Source organism: Parasteatoda tepidariorum, chromosome 8 (genome assembly GCF_982258835.1).
Source record: "Parasteatoda tepidariorum strain Cologne lab strain chromosome 8, Ptep-v5.0, whole genome shotgun sequence".
NCBI classification, from domain to species: Eukaryota; Metazoa; Arthropoda; class Arachnida; order Araneae; family Theridiidae; genus Parasteatoda; species Parasteatoda tepidariorum.
The window spans coordinates 66,945,872-66,961,698 of NC_141762.1; the positions used below are offsets into that span (position 1 = coordinate 66,945,872).

The 15,827-nt window shown below is 25.9% G+C and overlaps 1 protein-coding gene across 2 annotated transcripts; it reads left to right on the plus strand.

Annotated features, from left to right (window-relative positions):
* The first annotated feature begins 134 nt into the window (after positions 1 to 134).
* LOC107445961 (sin3 histone deacetylase corepressor complex component SDS3) lies at positions 135 to 15,454 on the plus strand. 2 transcript variants are annotated; one of them, XM_016060478.4, is made up of 11 exons: positions 135 to 347; positions 445 to 541; positions 1,150 to 1,216; positions 3,357 to 3,504; positions 6,233 to 6,389; positions 7,002 to 7,097; positions 8,216 to 8,277; positions 8,687 to 8,717; positions 12,013 to 12,094; positions 12,237 to 12,324; positions 14,768 to 15,454. In XM_016060478.4, the coding sequence occupies exons 2-11, from the start codon at positions 451 to 453 to the stop codon at positions 14,861 to 14,863; spliced, it is 918 nt and encodes a 305-aa protein (XP_015915964.2). In that variant the 5' UTR covers positions 135 to 347; positions 445 to 450; the 3' UTR covers positions 14,864 to 15,454. The 2 variants fall into 2 exon arrangements, with proteins under 2 accessions (XP_015915964.2, XP_015915963.2); XM_016060477.5 differs by having other exon boundaries at positions 167 to 347; positions 8,213 to 8,277.
* Positions 15,455 to 15,827: the final 373 nt, after the last annotated feature.

The following is a 15,827-nucleotide window of genomic DNA, read 5'->3' on the forward strand; positions in this document are numbered from 1 at the left end:
ATTTGCTTCAGAAATTTATTATAACTGCGTAAAAAAGTTTTACATTTCAATATCTCCTTTTTAAATCTACATTTGCTTTCATTGATAATTATAATTCACAAAGCCTTAAGCTAAACTCACACGACAGCAGCTTATTTCATTAAAAAACTGAAGTGAATAAAGCTTTGTTTATAGGAAGTGTAAAAAAAAGTTATAGACGAAAAAATTTTTTAAATTTGATCTGTGTTTTCCAATCAAATAGAAATTTTAAACTAATTATATATTTACTAATCAACTGATCCTAGGAATTATTTTATTGAGAATACATTTCGTTGTTTTGAAATATTTTCTTTTATGTGTGTGTGAAAGTAAGTTTCTAAAGATTGTTATATAAGTATTTTTCTTGTAAATTTTTTTATTTTATTTCTTTCTTTCATTAATCTTACATAATTTGCCTCTCTATAGGTTTATATGAAAAGCATAATGAGTGAATATGATTTAGACTTAGATGAGGAGAGTGATTATGAAGCTGCCGAAAAGAATGAAAATGAATCTGATGAAGGTATTGATTAAAAATATATTTAGTAATACAGATGACAGAGATATTTAAGAAGGCTATTTAAATTGATTTTTGACAGGTTATTTGAGACAGATTTTGGCTCATGGAGGTTGAGAGAGAAAGGGAATCTGGAGAGAGAAGCACCCTTCTTTTAAATGCATTATTTCTTGTTTCCATATTAGCAGATATCGTATCTTCTATGCGAGAGAAATTCTTTCTGTAGACAAACTGTATTTAACAAGAAGACATCATCATCATGCCTATGCTGTTCAAAATAGGAGATATTTTCATATCTGTAGCTATTCGCATCAACTGTAATTACTAAGGCATCAAAAGAATTTTTAACTCATCAAAATTTAGGAAAAAGAACACATAGCAATTTGACCTGGGATAGCTACGAGTTGGTTTCTTTCTGCGATTTTTATTTTTGCACTTCCTGCTGGCCGGTGTCAAAATTTTGAGATTAGTACTCCCTTCAAATATCATATTTTCCTTAATTGGGCATATCTAGAAATGGAGAGATTTCCTTATTCTGATCTGTGGAAGTACGATTTGAATAATATAAATTTATATTATTATTTGCTTTTTAATATTTTATTCTACATTTTTAGATACAGAAGATGCTAGTGAGACTGATATGGTGAAGCAAGAGGAAGAATATACTGAAATCAAGGAACAGTATGTGCTTTACCTTCTGAATTTTATAAAAATTTCTTACTTTTAACCTTTACCAGCTCATTGGTTCTTTTATTTATTTAATTGTAATATATAAATTTTCTGATTCTGGGTTATTCCGTTTAGCCGTAGATCATTGTATCATCTAAAAAGTAGTTGCTGGCACCCAATGTTCTTGATATTTTAATAAAACATAACCAATGGAACAGAACGGAAGTAGTGCATTAGTAGCAAAACTTGTGTAATTGCTGCATTTTTTTTTTTTTTTTTTTTTGTAGTTTGTGGTGTAGTGTGCTTCTTTATAAAAGGATTAGTGTAGTGCATAGTGTTCCACAAAACGAAAAACGGTAGTTTGTAGCAATTCCTGACTATCACATTTGACGTTAATTAATTAATAAAGAAACAAGGATCAACTGCCACTAATTTTTTGAATCTAATTGGTACAAATTTTCATTGGTTTGTCAATGAAAGTAATGTAAATGCCTCTCTAGCTGAGAGTTAATAATAGTTACATATTACTAATATTTGAACTAGCTGTTACGAATAATAGCTCATTAATCACTCTGGCCACGCCTTCAATGTACTGCAAATGTGTAGTCACGAAACTTATATATTATATCAATGGAAGAGAAAATATTTTTTCTTATTTTTTGGTGTACAGTGTGCCAAAAAAAAGACAAATCACCCTAAATAACTTTTGATTTAATGATTGGATCTTCACGTTCTAGGACTCAATCCTTATGGTTTAAGGCAGGGATGGGCAAACTACGGCCCGCGGGCCAATTGTGGCCCGCCGGAACGTTTTATCCGGCCCGCGAATAGAATTTTAACTTGCCGATCCGTGGTGAATATAAACAAGATACATTATACATCTATTTTCCTGTCTACTATGTTTAAAGCTACTGATGACCTTTTTACTTACCCTATTTTTGTTCTACAAAATATAAATTGATGGAAATAGCACAACATGGAATACGGACAGCTTCAATATAAAATGTTGAAAGCAGAAGTTCTTTATAGAATAGCCGTAGATTGGCTCCAACGAGCGTTTGTCTTTCTCGAGGAGCACACATATGGAAACTAATATAGGTGAATTGTACTTCACATGTGGTAAACCACGAAATTATAAGCTCGAAGCAGCGGATTTTTCTGTCGGCGCGAGTTGTAACATTATTTATAGCGTATGGAAAGATTGCACACATATCATGTCATTGTAAAACCCAGAAAATCAGCATTATGTTTGCTTCATCTTATATATGTGAACAAGTGTTTTCAACTATAAACCTTATAAAAAATCCTTTCAGAAGTAGATTAACAGGCAAGCATTTAGCCTCGTTTCTTAAAATAAGCACATCTCACTTCGAACCTCAATATAAGGAACTTTTAAAAATGAAATCGCAATTTCATTAAATATTTAAATTAAAACTTGTATACGTTTATTATTTTTTTAGAAGTATCTACTCGGCCCACCAAACTTTTTATCCTCAATATTTTGCCCTCGACCAAAAAAGTTTGCCCATCCCTGGTTTAAGGATTGGAATTTAAATGTTCTAACTATTTAATGCAGACAATATTTTAAGTTAAGAAATCAGGCATATAAACTTATTTTCTTTTAATAAACATACCTTATTTTGATGGATTCGGATTTCTGACCTTCAAAGTACAGGGAGTAGCCGCAATCTGGGAAATATGGTCCCTATAGTTTGGTCAGGAGAGCGGTTCAAAGTTTGGACCCTTTAATGCTAACTTTACTTTTGCATATTTCGCCATATCTCAAGAAATATTTGCTTGTGGGCTGGTTTTTTTCCTTAAAAACCTGAATTTTGGCAAACTACGTAGAATAATAAATAAATGGAAATAATTTAGAAAATCGGCGACATTTGACTTAGTTTACACTTAAAAAGTCTTCCAGACTATCCAATTTGCCCTAATATTTGACTGTCCTAAATTTAATTCGAGCATTGAGATTTACATCAATATTATTAGATTTAAAAATGTAAGTATTTTGTATTTAAAATATTTATTAATTGAAAGGGAAGGATAGATTTTTAAATTTTATTCTTAATTAGTAGAATGAAGTTCTTATTCTAAATTTGTTGGCACTTATTAAAACCTTTTTTATTTATAATGCTTTTCTTTCTAGAATGTATCAAGATAAACTGGCCAATTTGAAGAAACAATTGCAGCAGTTAAATGAAGGAGTTCATCCAGATTATTTAAAGCGCTTGAAAAAGTTAGAACAAAATTATGATCATCGAATTCTTATGACGCAGATATTTGAAACAATAGAGGTAATTTTTTTTAAATAAAACCTGTATGATTTGATGGCTCTAATTACTTACTTATTATAGCAATGATTGTATTCCAAGTTTTTCGTATTATCCTTCTGGGTCTAAAAACTCGGAGCAGGGCATGGGATTTTCCACAAATTTGGCATAAATCCGCTTATTTTTAGACCTTAGATTGACGGACTTAGCGTATCAAAACTTATGATCTGACTAAAGTTCCACAGAGTTCATCAATTTAAAATTTAAATTTCGAAACTTTTGCTAAATCGTGTTAAAGAGACGTTTCATTAATGTTATTCTTTCGCCAATTTGATTCTTTAGGATTGTAGGATTTTAGAAATTTTTAATATCTCAAACTACTCTGTAATCTGCTAATATCACAATTCATATTCACATGCTTTTAATATCATGCATCGATATTTGAATCAACCTGATTTAAAAGTTACACAACTTGAATCGTATTCACGCAATTTAAAAATCATACATGATTATTTGTATTTAAGTGATTAAAAAAATTCAATTTCGTGATTTGTGTTTATGTGTTTTTAAAATTAGTATTGTGATTGTATTCATGCGAGTTTAAAATTGAATGTAGGCAGGCAATAAATAAATCATGCTTCATTATTTGTATTTATGCGACTTAAAAGTCCAATATAGCGATTTTTATTTTCGCATTCTTAAAATCCAATATCACGATTTGTATTTTCGTATTATTAAAATCCAATATCATATTCATGTTAATCATATTCATTTAATTTTAAAATTCAATAATGTGATCCTTGTAAGAACTAAGTTTTCCCTTAAATTAGTGTGAATAAAGGTGTGATATTTTTTATTATTAGGTAATTTAAATAACAAATCTTAATTCAGAAAATTGTATTAAACATGTATAGTTTATAAATTGGTATTGTGATATCGAGTTTTTGCACATAAAATTTTCAGCTTTTTTTACTTTGTGTTACAATAGCATTTCAAGAAATATTTTTCAAATCTGTTAAATAATTTCATATTTTTGTTTAGTGGGGTTAAATGTCTAGTTCTAATCTTAGTTATTTTTAAAATAAAAATTGTCTCTTGTAACTTAAAAATTAATGATTGCTTTTTTTTTTTTCCTTCTTTTTTTTTTATCAGTTTTTATGTGATCCCAAATACTCTTTTAACTTTCATAAATTTCTCGTTAAAGCTAAGGCTAAAGTTATATTTTACCTTGCATGTTTTCTATAAGAAATGTGCTAAAATTATAATTGAAATTTCAACTTTATTATCAAAATTACAATCAACTTAAAAACTATTATTTTATAACATTATGATAATTACATTTATCTAGTTAAAAAATATTTAGAGGAAATTAAAATCTTGTAAGTTAATATTTTGAAGCAATTTCTATACTTAATTTTAGAAACAGTTGAAAAACTATGAAGAAAAAAATTCTAAGTAAGAAAAAAAGAAAAGAAAAAGAAAACTAGCATGTAAATAAGAACTACTAAGAACATACTTTTATAAGAAAATAATATTTGAGTTTTAAATATTTTAGTGATTATTTTACTTAATTTCTGTTATTTAACTTAATAAAACTTAGTTAAAGACACGACATTGCAAAATATTGGACGTTTTTTTTTTTGTGTATAATTTGTTGGTAAAACTCTTTTACCATGCTGCGTTAATTGTAGAAACAAACATATTAGTCTTTTTTTTAAGCAACGATTCATCGCTATTCTAAGATTTGCAGGTTGATGGTAACTGCTTTGTGTATGTTTGCAGATTATGAAAATAAAATATTAAATGAAACTAGTTTTTTACACTATTGCTTCATAAATTATTCCTTATATAGCTACTAATCCTATCATAAAGCTGGGCTCTCACAAGTCAGGGAACATCTTGAGTTGTTATTTTAAATCTAAAACAAGTGAATAATCAGGAAAAGTTGCAATTGTTTTACAAAAAATCTGGAAAATTCCTACATTCTGCCTGGAAAATAACCTGTCTTAGAATTGTCAGTAACAGTAATCAGTTATTAAAATTTGAGTTAAATAATTCTAACATCTACTAAAATTCTTTTATGAAATTTCCACTTTCTAGGGGAAGTTATCCATGCTTCCATACTCATTCTATTATATATTTTTGCTCACGAAATCTAATATTTCGCATTACAAATAAAAAAAATCTTTCAGATGAAAAATTGGATGGTATAGATAAAATATGGTATGAATTTTCGTTGATATTTAGCTGATATTCTTGGAAAAGTCAGGGAATTTTTTTCTGAAATTGAGTAGGAACCCTGTAAAGTGTTTCTTTACTATTATGAATTGCTTATGTAGAATATTTGACAAAGAAGTAAAGTCAAATTTATCTTGGAAAGCTTTTTTTTTAAATGAGACGTTATTATACAAGATTATTATGCAAGATAATTATACAAGACATATTTATATCAGATTAGTATGTATGTTAATATTTTTTTTTATTTTTAAATAAGCACTTTTTTTCTCTTAGTCATGTTATAGTCTTTTCTTTTCAAAGCTAAGAAATTAATCCTTAAGGAAGAAAACTTGAGTAAGAAAAACAAAATGCTTTTTAATAACAATGAAAATAATATGCAAATTAACAGAACTTCTGCATTGAAAAATGATTTTCTATTTTAATTCAACAATGAAATATTTAAAATTATATTCTTTTTAACTGGTTGAGTTTTTATTTTCTATATGTGAATGAAGAGTGAGTTTTTTTTTTCCAGCTGGAAAGAATTGAGCGTGATTATATTCTTGAAAAAGAAGCAGCTCATAAAGAGTTTGAAGATAAAAAAGTTGAATTACGAGAAAATTTAATATCAGATTTAGAGGAGAAAAAACGATTAATTGAGCATGAGCGTAATACAATGGAGCTTACAGGTGGTAAGTAAATCAGATTTTACTGAAATTTAATATAAGATGATGTGTTGATAAGAAATAACCTCTAGAAAAACTCAATTTAGTTACTCAGAAAAGTTGCTTGTTTTTAAAAGTATGTAAATTATTAGTGTAAAATTTTAGTTTTGAGATTAACACTTTTATGTTCAATTATTTTCTGTAATTAATTATTTTTTTATTTCTTGTGTTGCTTGAAATTATAAAGTCAAATTAAGGAAATTCTATTAATTCACCAACATCCATTTTTATTTATTTAAAAAAAAACTGCATCATATATGAAACGTTTTGTATATATTGGTATAATTGACATGTACTATGTACTGATAATACTACAGACTTGTCACTAATACTGTATTTCTAGCTTATTTCATGATAATAAATAAGCTTTCTTTACCATTCAACTTTATTTGATTATATTATGCAGTGCTTGGTTATTTTTATAATGACAAGCAATAATTGTGAATTGTATTTTAAATAAATTGTTTCAATTCATTATCTTCTTTTTTTCTAAATAGGTTTTTTTTTAAAAACTTTTATTAAACAATTATTTAAATTTTTTTTTGAGAATAAACTAAAATGGACTAAATTGAATTCCAGATTCAATGGAAACTAAACCTGTCACAACTAGAAAACTGCGACGTAGACCGAATGATCCTTTACCAGTTCCTGAGAAGAAAAGAAAAACCCTTCAAAATATCCTTTCAGCGTTTATCATATTTTATTGTTTTGCAAATATTTCCTATTTATTTATTTATTTTGGTATTATTTACCTAAACCTTTTTAGTGTGAGTTTTATTTTCTATGTTTTATTTCAAAAATTATATTTTTGCTTAATGTAATTTTAAAAAATATTAAAAAATTCAAAGTTTTGTTAATAAATAATATATTGAAAAATTAAAAAAAACTTTTCAGTGAAATCTACTCACTGAAGTGCAAATGTTTATGTCCAGTGTGCAAAATATTAATAGGAACGCTTAAATAAGTTTTAATCAAATTATCAGGTACTAATATACAATCTTAATCCAGGCAGATTATTTTAAATATGCTTCTTATATATAAATATGCTTCATATAGTATCGAAGAGCAGCCATAATCCCATCAGAGATCAGAAGTTTGGTTCCCATTTCAATATAAAAGATTACAAGACAAAAATGCAAAATAATTTTCAGATATTGTAAACAATATCAATCTACAAATCAAGTAACTTAAAGTTATTATTAACTTAATGTGATTATTAGCTTAATGTGATTATTAGCTTAATGTGATTAATAATTGTTAATAAAGTAAAAATTTTACTTCATTAACAATTTTGTTTTTAATTATTATGAAATTCAGTCTGTGTTTTAACTTTCCCAGTCTACTTTTTCACTGAAAGCTAATGAATTTGCAAATGAATTTATTTATCTTATGTTATTTATGTTTGAATAAAAAAATTTATTCTTTTTTTTTTTTAAAGAAAAGAAATTTTTTCTTCTTTCTATTAGCCACATTTTTTTTTTTAAATTCTAGGTTTTAGATTTTTTTGTTTCATTTAAACTAGAAAGATTAAAAAGATTTAAATTTTCACAAATTTAAATATTTTTCTTTCAATTTTCCTACAAAAAAACCTGGATTTAGGCCATATGTCTCTTATACTTGCCTATTATGTCAGTAGAATAGTTCTAAACTTTGCAGTTCCAAAATTCATTGCTTAATTTGAAAATATAATTTTACTTTTTAACTGATATTTATTTGCTTTAAGCATTTTTGAAATTGCAATGTTATATAGTGAATATTATTATGTAATGTTAACTTCCTTAGTAGTTTATTACCTTCAATTAATTTTCTCTTGGATGAAAGTGAAATAATGGATGACCTCAGGTCAATGAATAAAGTAAGAAATTAGAATTTTAGTACAAAATTCTTTTATTTTTTTCATCAGTTATTTTTTTATGAATTTTTAAATGAATTTATTTTTGATACTATTATTTAGGTATATGTAAGTTCTTAAATTGATCTTGCAAACAATTGTATAACAAATTTTTTTGACAAAATCAGTTAATCTAAGTTAGCTCTAATGTGAATTTAAGTTTTATTTAAATTAATTTAGGAATTCTCACAATATTGTACTAAATTAACTTTCGATTCATGTGAGAATAACTTGTAACTAAAAGTCTTTGACTATGGTGTGTAATGTGATTTTCATTAATGTAAGTGTTGTGTTGCAAAGCATTAGTTGTAAGTGATGTTAGTTTGTAGGTGTCTGCATTTGTTTTAATAGCTGTTTTGTTTCTTCTCTTTAGTACAAAGCATCAACATCTAAAAGACATGATAGTGAGTATAAATTGTTTCTTCATATTTTCTATATTATCAACATAATTTACAACACATTCTGTTGACATTAATCTGTTTTCATTTTTGTACTAAATATCTTATTCAATGTAATCAGTGTCAAAGTAAAATCAATTTGCCTCTAATTATTTTAGAAAAAAATCTTAAGCATTGTGTTTAGTTACATTAAATCTTTTTCACAGAAAAACACTTGGAACAGAAATTGGTATTTTTAATATAGTATACCAATAAATATTAATTAATGAGTTTAGCGTAGCGTGGGGTTTATAATTATCCATTGAAACATATTTTTTTGCCGTATAATTTAAATCTAACCTTCTTTATTCATTATGATTTTCACTCAATTTTTGATAAATAGCCAAATAATAGATCTCTCTTTGTGATTAGTTAAGAATATGTTTCACTCACTTTGAAATCCTTTTTTTTCTGAAGAAGAAAAAAAAAGAGAGAGAGAGAGACCAAGGATCTGTTTCTTTCAATGTTTTTGAACAAAAATGTAACATTTCAAAAATTGATATTTTCCAATGAATGAGGAGAAATTATCTCCAAAAATCTTTTTTAAAAACATATTCTATAATGATGGTATTTCAATAGATTGAAACTTCCCTTCTTAAATAATGTGAGCTTTTATTTATAAATTAAAAACCTGAAATATCAATTACTTATTTTGAAAAGAAACAATCAATGACATTCTCAATAAAGAATATACCACTAAACAGTCTTACTCTTTTTGGATGAACAGAAAATTAAGCAAATATATTTACACTATACTTACTTTTTTATAGAAAAATTCAAGTTGTCTCATTTTTATTACTTTATAATGGAATTAAATAATTTGTTTACGTATAGTGCCGTGATAAATTGAAAGGCCCTTATCAGGCATGTTTAATTTTCCTAAATGGTTTTTATAGTGTTTTTTTAATCGATTTTTAAAATATACTAATATCTCCACTTATTACAAAATTGTTAACTATTATGTCGCAAAACTCATCACTAAATTAGTAAAAGAGTGTCAGAATGTTATATACGAACGTATACTAATGAGTTTTACTGAGGGCCCTAACTATTATTTGATGTAAATGGCAGTTGAAGAAGTAAGTTTTTCAGTGATGGGGCTTTTTAACTTATGGGGCAGTTCAGCCAACTATACCATTTTACAGTTAGTAACAACAAGAAATTTCACACTGATCCAATGGCTGATATGTAGAAATTTTTATAAATAAAAATATTTTATTGCACTCTAACATTATTCTCAATTAGGACTGGGCGATATTAGAAATTATATATCGTGATATATCGTCAGTTTTGCATCGCGATATAGTATTTTTGAATTTCATTTACTTTAAGGCACAGAAAGTCAGATTTCTATCAAGACTTAATACGCATATTGATTTAAATCAATTTATAAATTTGAAAATATATATGTTTTGCTAAAGAAAAATATTAAATAAATTGACTAAGATGTACAAATCTTACTTAAAATATTTATTGAAAAAATGTGTGTAGATACAGAATGAAATATTTGCACTTCTTTATCGTTTATAAGGTATAAGCAGTCTTAATTTAAGTTAACCCCTAAAACACCCTTAATGAAAAAAAATATTGTTATTAAACAAAAGCTGATTTTAAAATTTCAAAATATATTTTAATTAAAATAAAAGTTAGATTGACTAAAAGCCGAAGTTTAAAATTAAAAATGTTCGAATTTTAAACTAAAAAGTAAACATAAGATTTGTAATAATTTCTTAAGATTTTCGTTCTCTGAAAGATTTCTCAGTTTAAAAATAAAAAGGGAATTTTATAAAGATATCTAGCTGAAATTATTGAAAGAAAATTTAAAAAATTAAAAAAAAAGTTTGTTAAGAAATTCATTATACACTTAAAACAAAGTGTTAAAAAAAAATTTTTTTTTTAAAAAAAGAAACTTTTTTTAACAAATCAATATTTGCTTGTACTATTATGCGTAAATAATTACAGAATTATTAAGTTCGATCGTAATGTTCAAATTCTTAATGAAGAAGTAAACACAAGTTTTGTTATATTTTCTAAAAATGATCACGCAAATAACAAAAGATTTCTTAGTTTAAAAATAAAAAAATAAATAAAAGTGAAATTTATCAATATATTTACCTAACAGCATAGGAACAAAATTTAAAAAATAAGTTCGTTAAAAAATTTTTTGTATGCTTAAAACAAAGAGCTAAAAAAATTTTAGAAAAAAAATGCTTCTTAAACACTATTTTTATTATTATTTCATATAAATAATTAAATTGAATTAAATAATGACCGAATTATGAACGAAAAACAAAGTAAGGCAAAGTTTCTTAATTAAATTCTTAAAAATAAAAACAAAAGAATTGTGATATTCGGTAATATATTTAGCTAATTAACTAATAATATAAAACGAAAATTAAAAAAGAATAATGATTTTACTCTCTAATAAAAACGAAGTAGTAATTGATAAAAAAAAAAAAGAAATGAATAAAATTCCCAAACTTTTCAAATTCTTTTGAACAAATAAAGTTTATTGACTTATGTCCAAAAAATAAGTTTTGTTTTAACTTTATTTCTAAAAATAAAAACAACTCAAGATTTATAAATTTAAAATCAGTAATAGAAGCCCATTAAATTATTAGAAGTTTTATCCGAAAGGTTTTTAATAAATTAAAAGAAAGTAAAAAAAATAACCTAACAAATTTATTTACTTTGTAATTTAATTCCTTATGGGTGCCTTAAATTAGATTTCCGATAATTTTTACATTTAAAAATATAAAAAAAGTTTTGTCAGAAAATAAATAAAAAACTTACCTAATTAATGAAGAAACTTTTCTTTAAATTCTTTTCAATAATAGATTGCGTTCAGAACAAGGTTACGACGGCGATCACGAAGTTAATCCCATTGAAAATAATCTACAAGAAACGATTTCAAATCGCGATGGTGCGAAAACGAACATGTGATATAACGATATAAGGTCTCCAAAGTGATTCTGATTCTACCGCTCATCAGTCAAGGCCGTCTCAACATAACGAAACAATATCGTCTTCCACAGCGCGAGTTGGCATCGGAACGTAAGAGAAAGTCCTTGCGTGTATCGCTATATCGTTATATCGTCTTCTTCACTCGACGGCTTAAATCAGATTTCTGATGCATCGCTTGGAATGAAAGTCGCTGTATCGGTTTGCCGATATAGGCGTTAAATCGATATGTCGCGATATATCGATTTATAGCCCAGTCCTATTCTCAATACAATAAATTTTTTTCTTATTTCTCTTGTAGGCTGTGAAAGTGGTTCAAGTGATCGTGGAAGCTCAATAGAGGTTAGAGTTGAAGATGGAAAATTATACTATGATAAAAAATGGTAAATGGTTTTTACTTACTCTTTTAAAATTTATGTATGTGATTAAAAAGAAATATACATGAAGTTTATTTCTAAGTATTAACTGATGATAAATTTCTTTGCCGTTCGAGTGATAAGGATTATGTTTAAAATGTTATTTTAGGTATCATCGTGGTCAGCAAGTGTATTATGAAGGAAAGGAAGTTGGTACCAAAAATAGTGGTTTAATCTGCACCATTAGTTCGTCTGAAGTAAGGAATTTTTTTTTTTCTTGTTTGGATTATTGTACCTATTTTGACAATGATTTTCTACAGTATTATCTTATTGTGTCAATGTTATTTTTATAGTATAAAATTTAACAAAAAATATACTTTTTATGTGCAACAAAATTTTATACAAGCTTTAGCAAAGTTAATTTTACTCTTATTTAATTTTATTCTATGTAATAACTAAAAATATGCGGCATGTAAAAGATCCCTGGAGTGCCTTATTGGCTCTTGGCATTTCCGGCAAAATTAAATTCCTAGTGCACTTTAGCATCCAAACAGTCTCGGTGCTGCCATCTAGTGTGGCAGAAAATAGACGTCTAAATTAACATGACCAACAGTATCTCCCCCATTGTGGTGGTCCTGAAAGAGTGGATACCACCTCTGGAGAACGCACTAGGTCTGCTCATCGGCAAGACCGATTCTGCAGCTCATTGGAAATAATTCATCATTTGGAATTGCTGCTGATTATTAAAATATATTATTTTGTGAAAATTTAAGCTATGGAATATTAAAAATTATTATATTAATAATTATGTATGATTTTGCACAGAACTATATTTATAAGAGTAATTTCTATTTTAGCTGTATCAAATTAACATTTCTCCTTGTTGCTGCAATCCTAAATAATCATATTTCAAAATTCTCGTCATAAAAGCTTTTAGAAATGGCATCATTTACATTTTTAAAAATTCTCAAAAGCTTGCTTATTTTAAAAAGTGAATTTTTTTAAAAAAAATAGTTGTTTTAGTTGATTTTTTTAATTAATAAAAAAATTGGTGTAATAGTTGTGCATCTGGGTATAAAACATTATTTTCTGCTGCAATTTTTTTCTTCTTTTTTTGCTAAGTTATTATTAAAAAAGAAGCACCGTGTACCGTAAGGGAATATGCAGGAAATCTTTGAGTTGAAGTACTTTTATAGTTTTTATATAATGCAGTTATATCATTATGACAATTTATCGTAATATAAGGGGTACTATTTCTGAAAGTTTAAAGCCTAAATTTTTTCTTTAAAAAAAAAGTGAAACAAATATTTTTTTTTAACTACTTTAGTGAAAAGACACATTTTGATGATATTTCCCCCCACTTATTTTAAAACGGCAGGTTTTGGTTTAATATAGATATAAATATTTAAAACAGGGTTCGTGATTTTTTAAAAAAAAATCAAACAAATCAGATTTTTTTGATTTAAATCAGATTTTTTTGATTTTTATTCAAATACACTGTAAGAACTTTAATTCATGATTAAAAAAACTTTATAAATGTTTAATCAAAATTAAATTAATATTAAAACTATATTATAACAATATTTTAGAAGCTATAACTTACTAAAATAATTTTTCATTATAATACGTACATAGCTTTGAATGCATAGCAACCATTTTGAAACAAATGCATGATTGAAATTTAAAGACTAGATGAAATAGAATATAATGCAGATATTAATTCCACGCTTTTTCATTCAAAAGGTAGAATTTTAATTAACATTATTTGCATTATTTTTTGAAAAAAATTCATGTTTATTAATTATTTTTTACAGCTATGCAAGTCTATATTAAGACATCATTAAATGTTTACTTTAATCTATACTTTCAATCTCAAGAATTAAAAGATTTTTAAAAATTTAATTTCAAATGTGTTGGAATTTAACACACACCAAGGAAGAAAGTAATTTCGTTAACTTAAATTAATTTATGCAGCAATTTATTTAAAATAAATATTAAAACTAATAAAATAAAATAATAAAAGTATCAATAATTTAAAACACTGTTTTTTAACTTTTGAAATCAATAAAAATTAGTTGCTTTAAATCAATGATTTTTTTAAAAAAAATCATTTGATTTAAATCATGATTAAAATCGTGATTTAAATCAACAAACCCTGATTTAAAATACCATTCAATAGCTGTTATTCTTAGATATTGATAATAAATTTCATGTCTTCACTATTCACTGAACTGATATTTTTTCGATGCATTGTAGAAGCTTTTTTTAAGTTTCATTGATGTTTACATTTGCCTTTATTTATTTTGTTTATTATGTTTCTACTATTAGTAAAACTATAATATTGATTGTAAATTTTTATATTTGTTTCTCACTAAAAGAAAATCATTCAGTTGTCTTAATGCCTGTTACAACTAAAGAACTTAGTAGAAAAGCATGTTCAGTCCCATTGTGGAAAGTCAATTGTTGGTTTTAAAAACATGCTATGATTTATAAGTATAAAGCACTAATTTAAAATCAAAAGGTTTACATTCGAAATCTAAGACAACTCTTTGTTAACAACTTCCTGATGTTTTGACACATCTTACAGCTGAATTTTTTAAACTCATGAAATTATTTTTTAATGTGTTAGTTTAATGTAACTAAGCAATTAATTCATAAAAAAGATGTTAAAATTAACTTTTTGTTTAATATTTATTTTAGATATGGATAAAAAGAACAACAGATAGCAATAAAGTCAGAATCTACATTTCTCAACTTCAAAAAGGAAAAATTACCATTAGAAGAAGATCTGCTTAACTAATTAAAAAATATCTAAGACCTTTTTATTTGTCCATTTCCATTCTTAGGAGAGAGAGTTTACTATACAAATGTTCTTGATGTAGGTTTTAGTATTATGACATTTTTCGACAAAAATATTTCTAACACCTTAATTTTTCCACAAAAAAAAACATTCAGCTTTGTCTTTTTATCTTAAAAGTTAGATTTTTCTGCCTACTTTTTTATAATGATTTTTATACAAATCTGTAAAATGGCTGATAAAAAAAAAAGCAATTTGCTTTTCCTGTTGAGAACAGTTTCATTTATGTCTGTTCTTTTTTAACTGTTGGTGCTAAGGTAAAAGAAAAGGGCTGCTTTTTTTGTGTATGCAATTGTGTGATACATAAACAAAGTTTACATATTGGTTACAGAAGATGGGTCTAGGTTGTTTTGTGTATGAATCTATGATGGATATCTTGAGAAAAATTCAGTTGGAATCAAGTATTTCTTCTTCTCCTTTCTTCAAATCAATATCTGTCTTATTGAATTTTCACTTGTAATTATCATAATCATTGTATCATTAGCATTTTCTCATGTAGTATTCATTTATTAAAAATATTTTTAAATTTTTCTGTTTAATTTTTTGTCTTAAAACTGTACAATTTTTATATACAGGTTGTTACATATTGACCTCTTTTAACACATATTTTTAGAAACTTTTTCAAAACAATGTAAACATTTAGGGGCCATGCATTAATATCTGAAGAAAAAAAAATCTTATAAAGGTATAATGAATAACTAGTGGGGAAAGTGAGATCGTGCCTTGTAAAATTTGGAGATTTTTCTTATCACAATCATCTCTTAAATCTTCTCAATTTAGTCCTGCAATCAAATAGATTTTAATGTTTTCCACAGGTGTGATTAGTTAGTTTTCAAAAGGATTTTCATTTTTCTCTTGCTAAAATATTAACGTCTCAAATGTCTTATATTTTCATCCGTATTT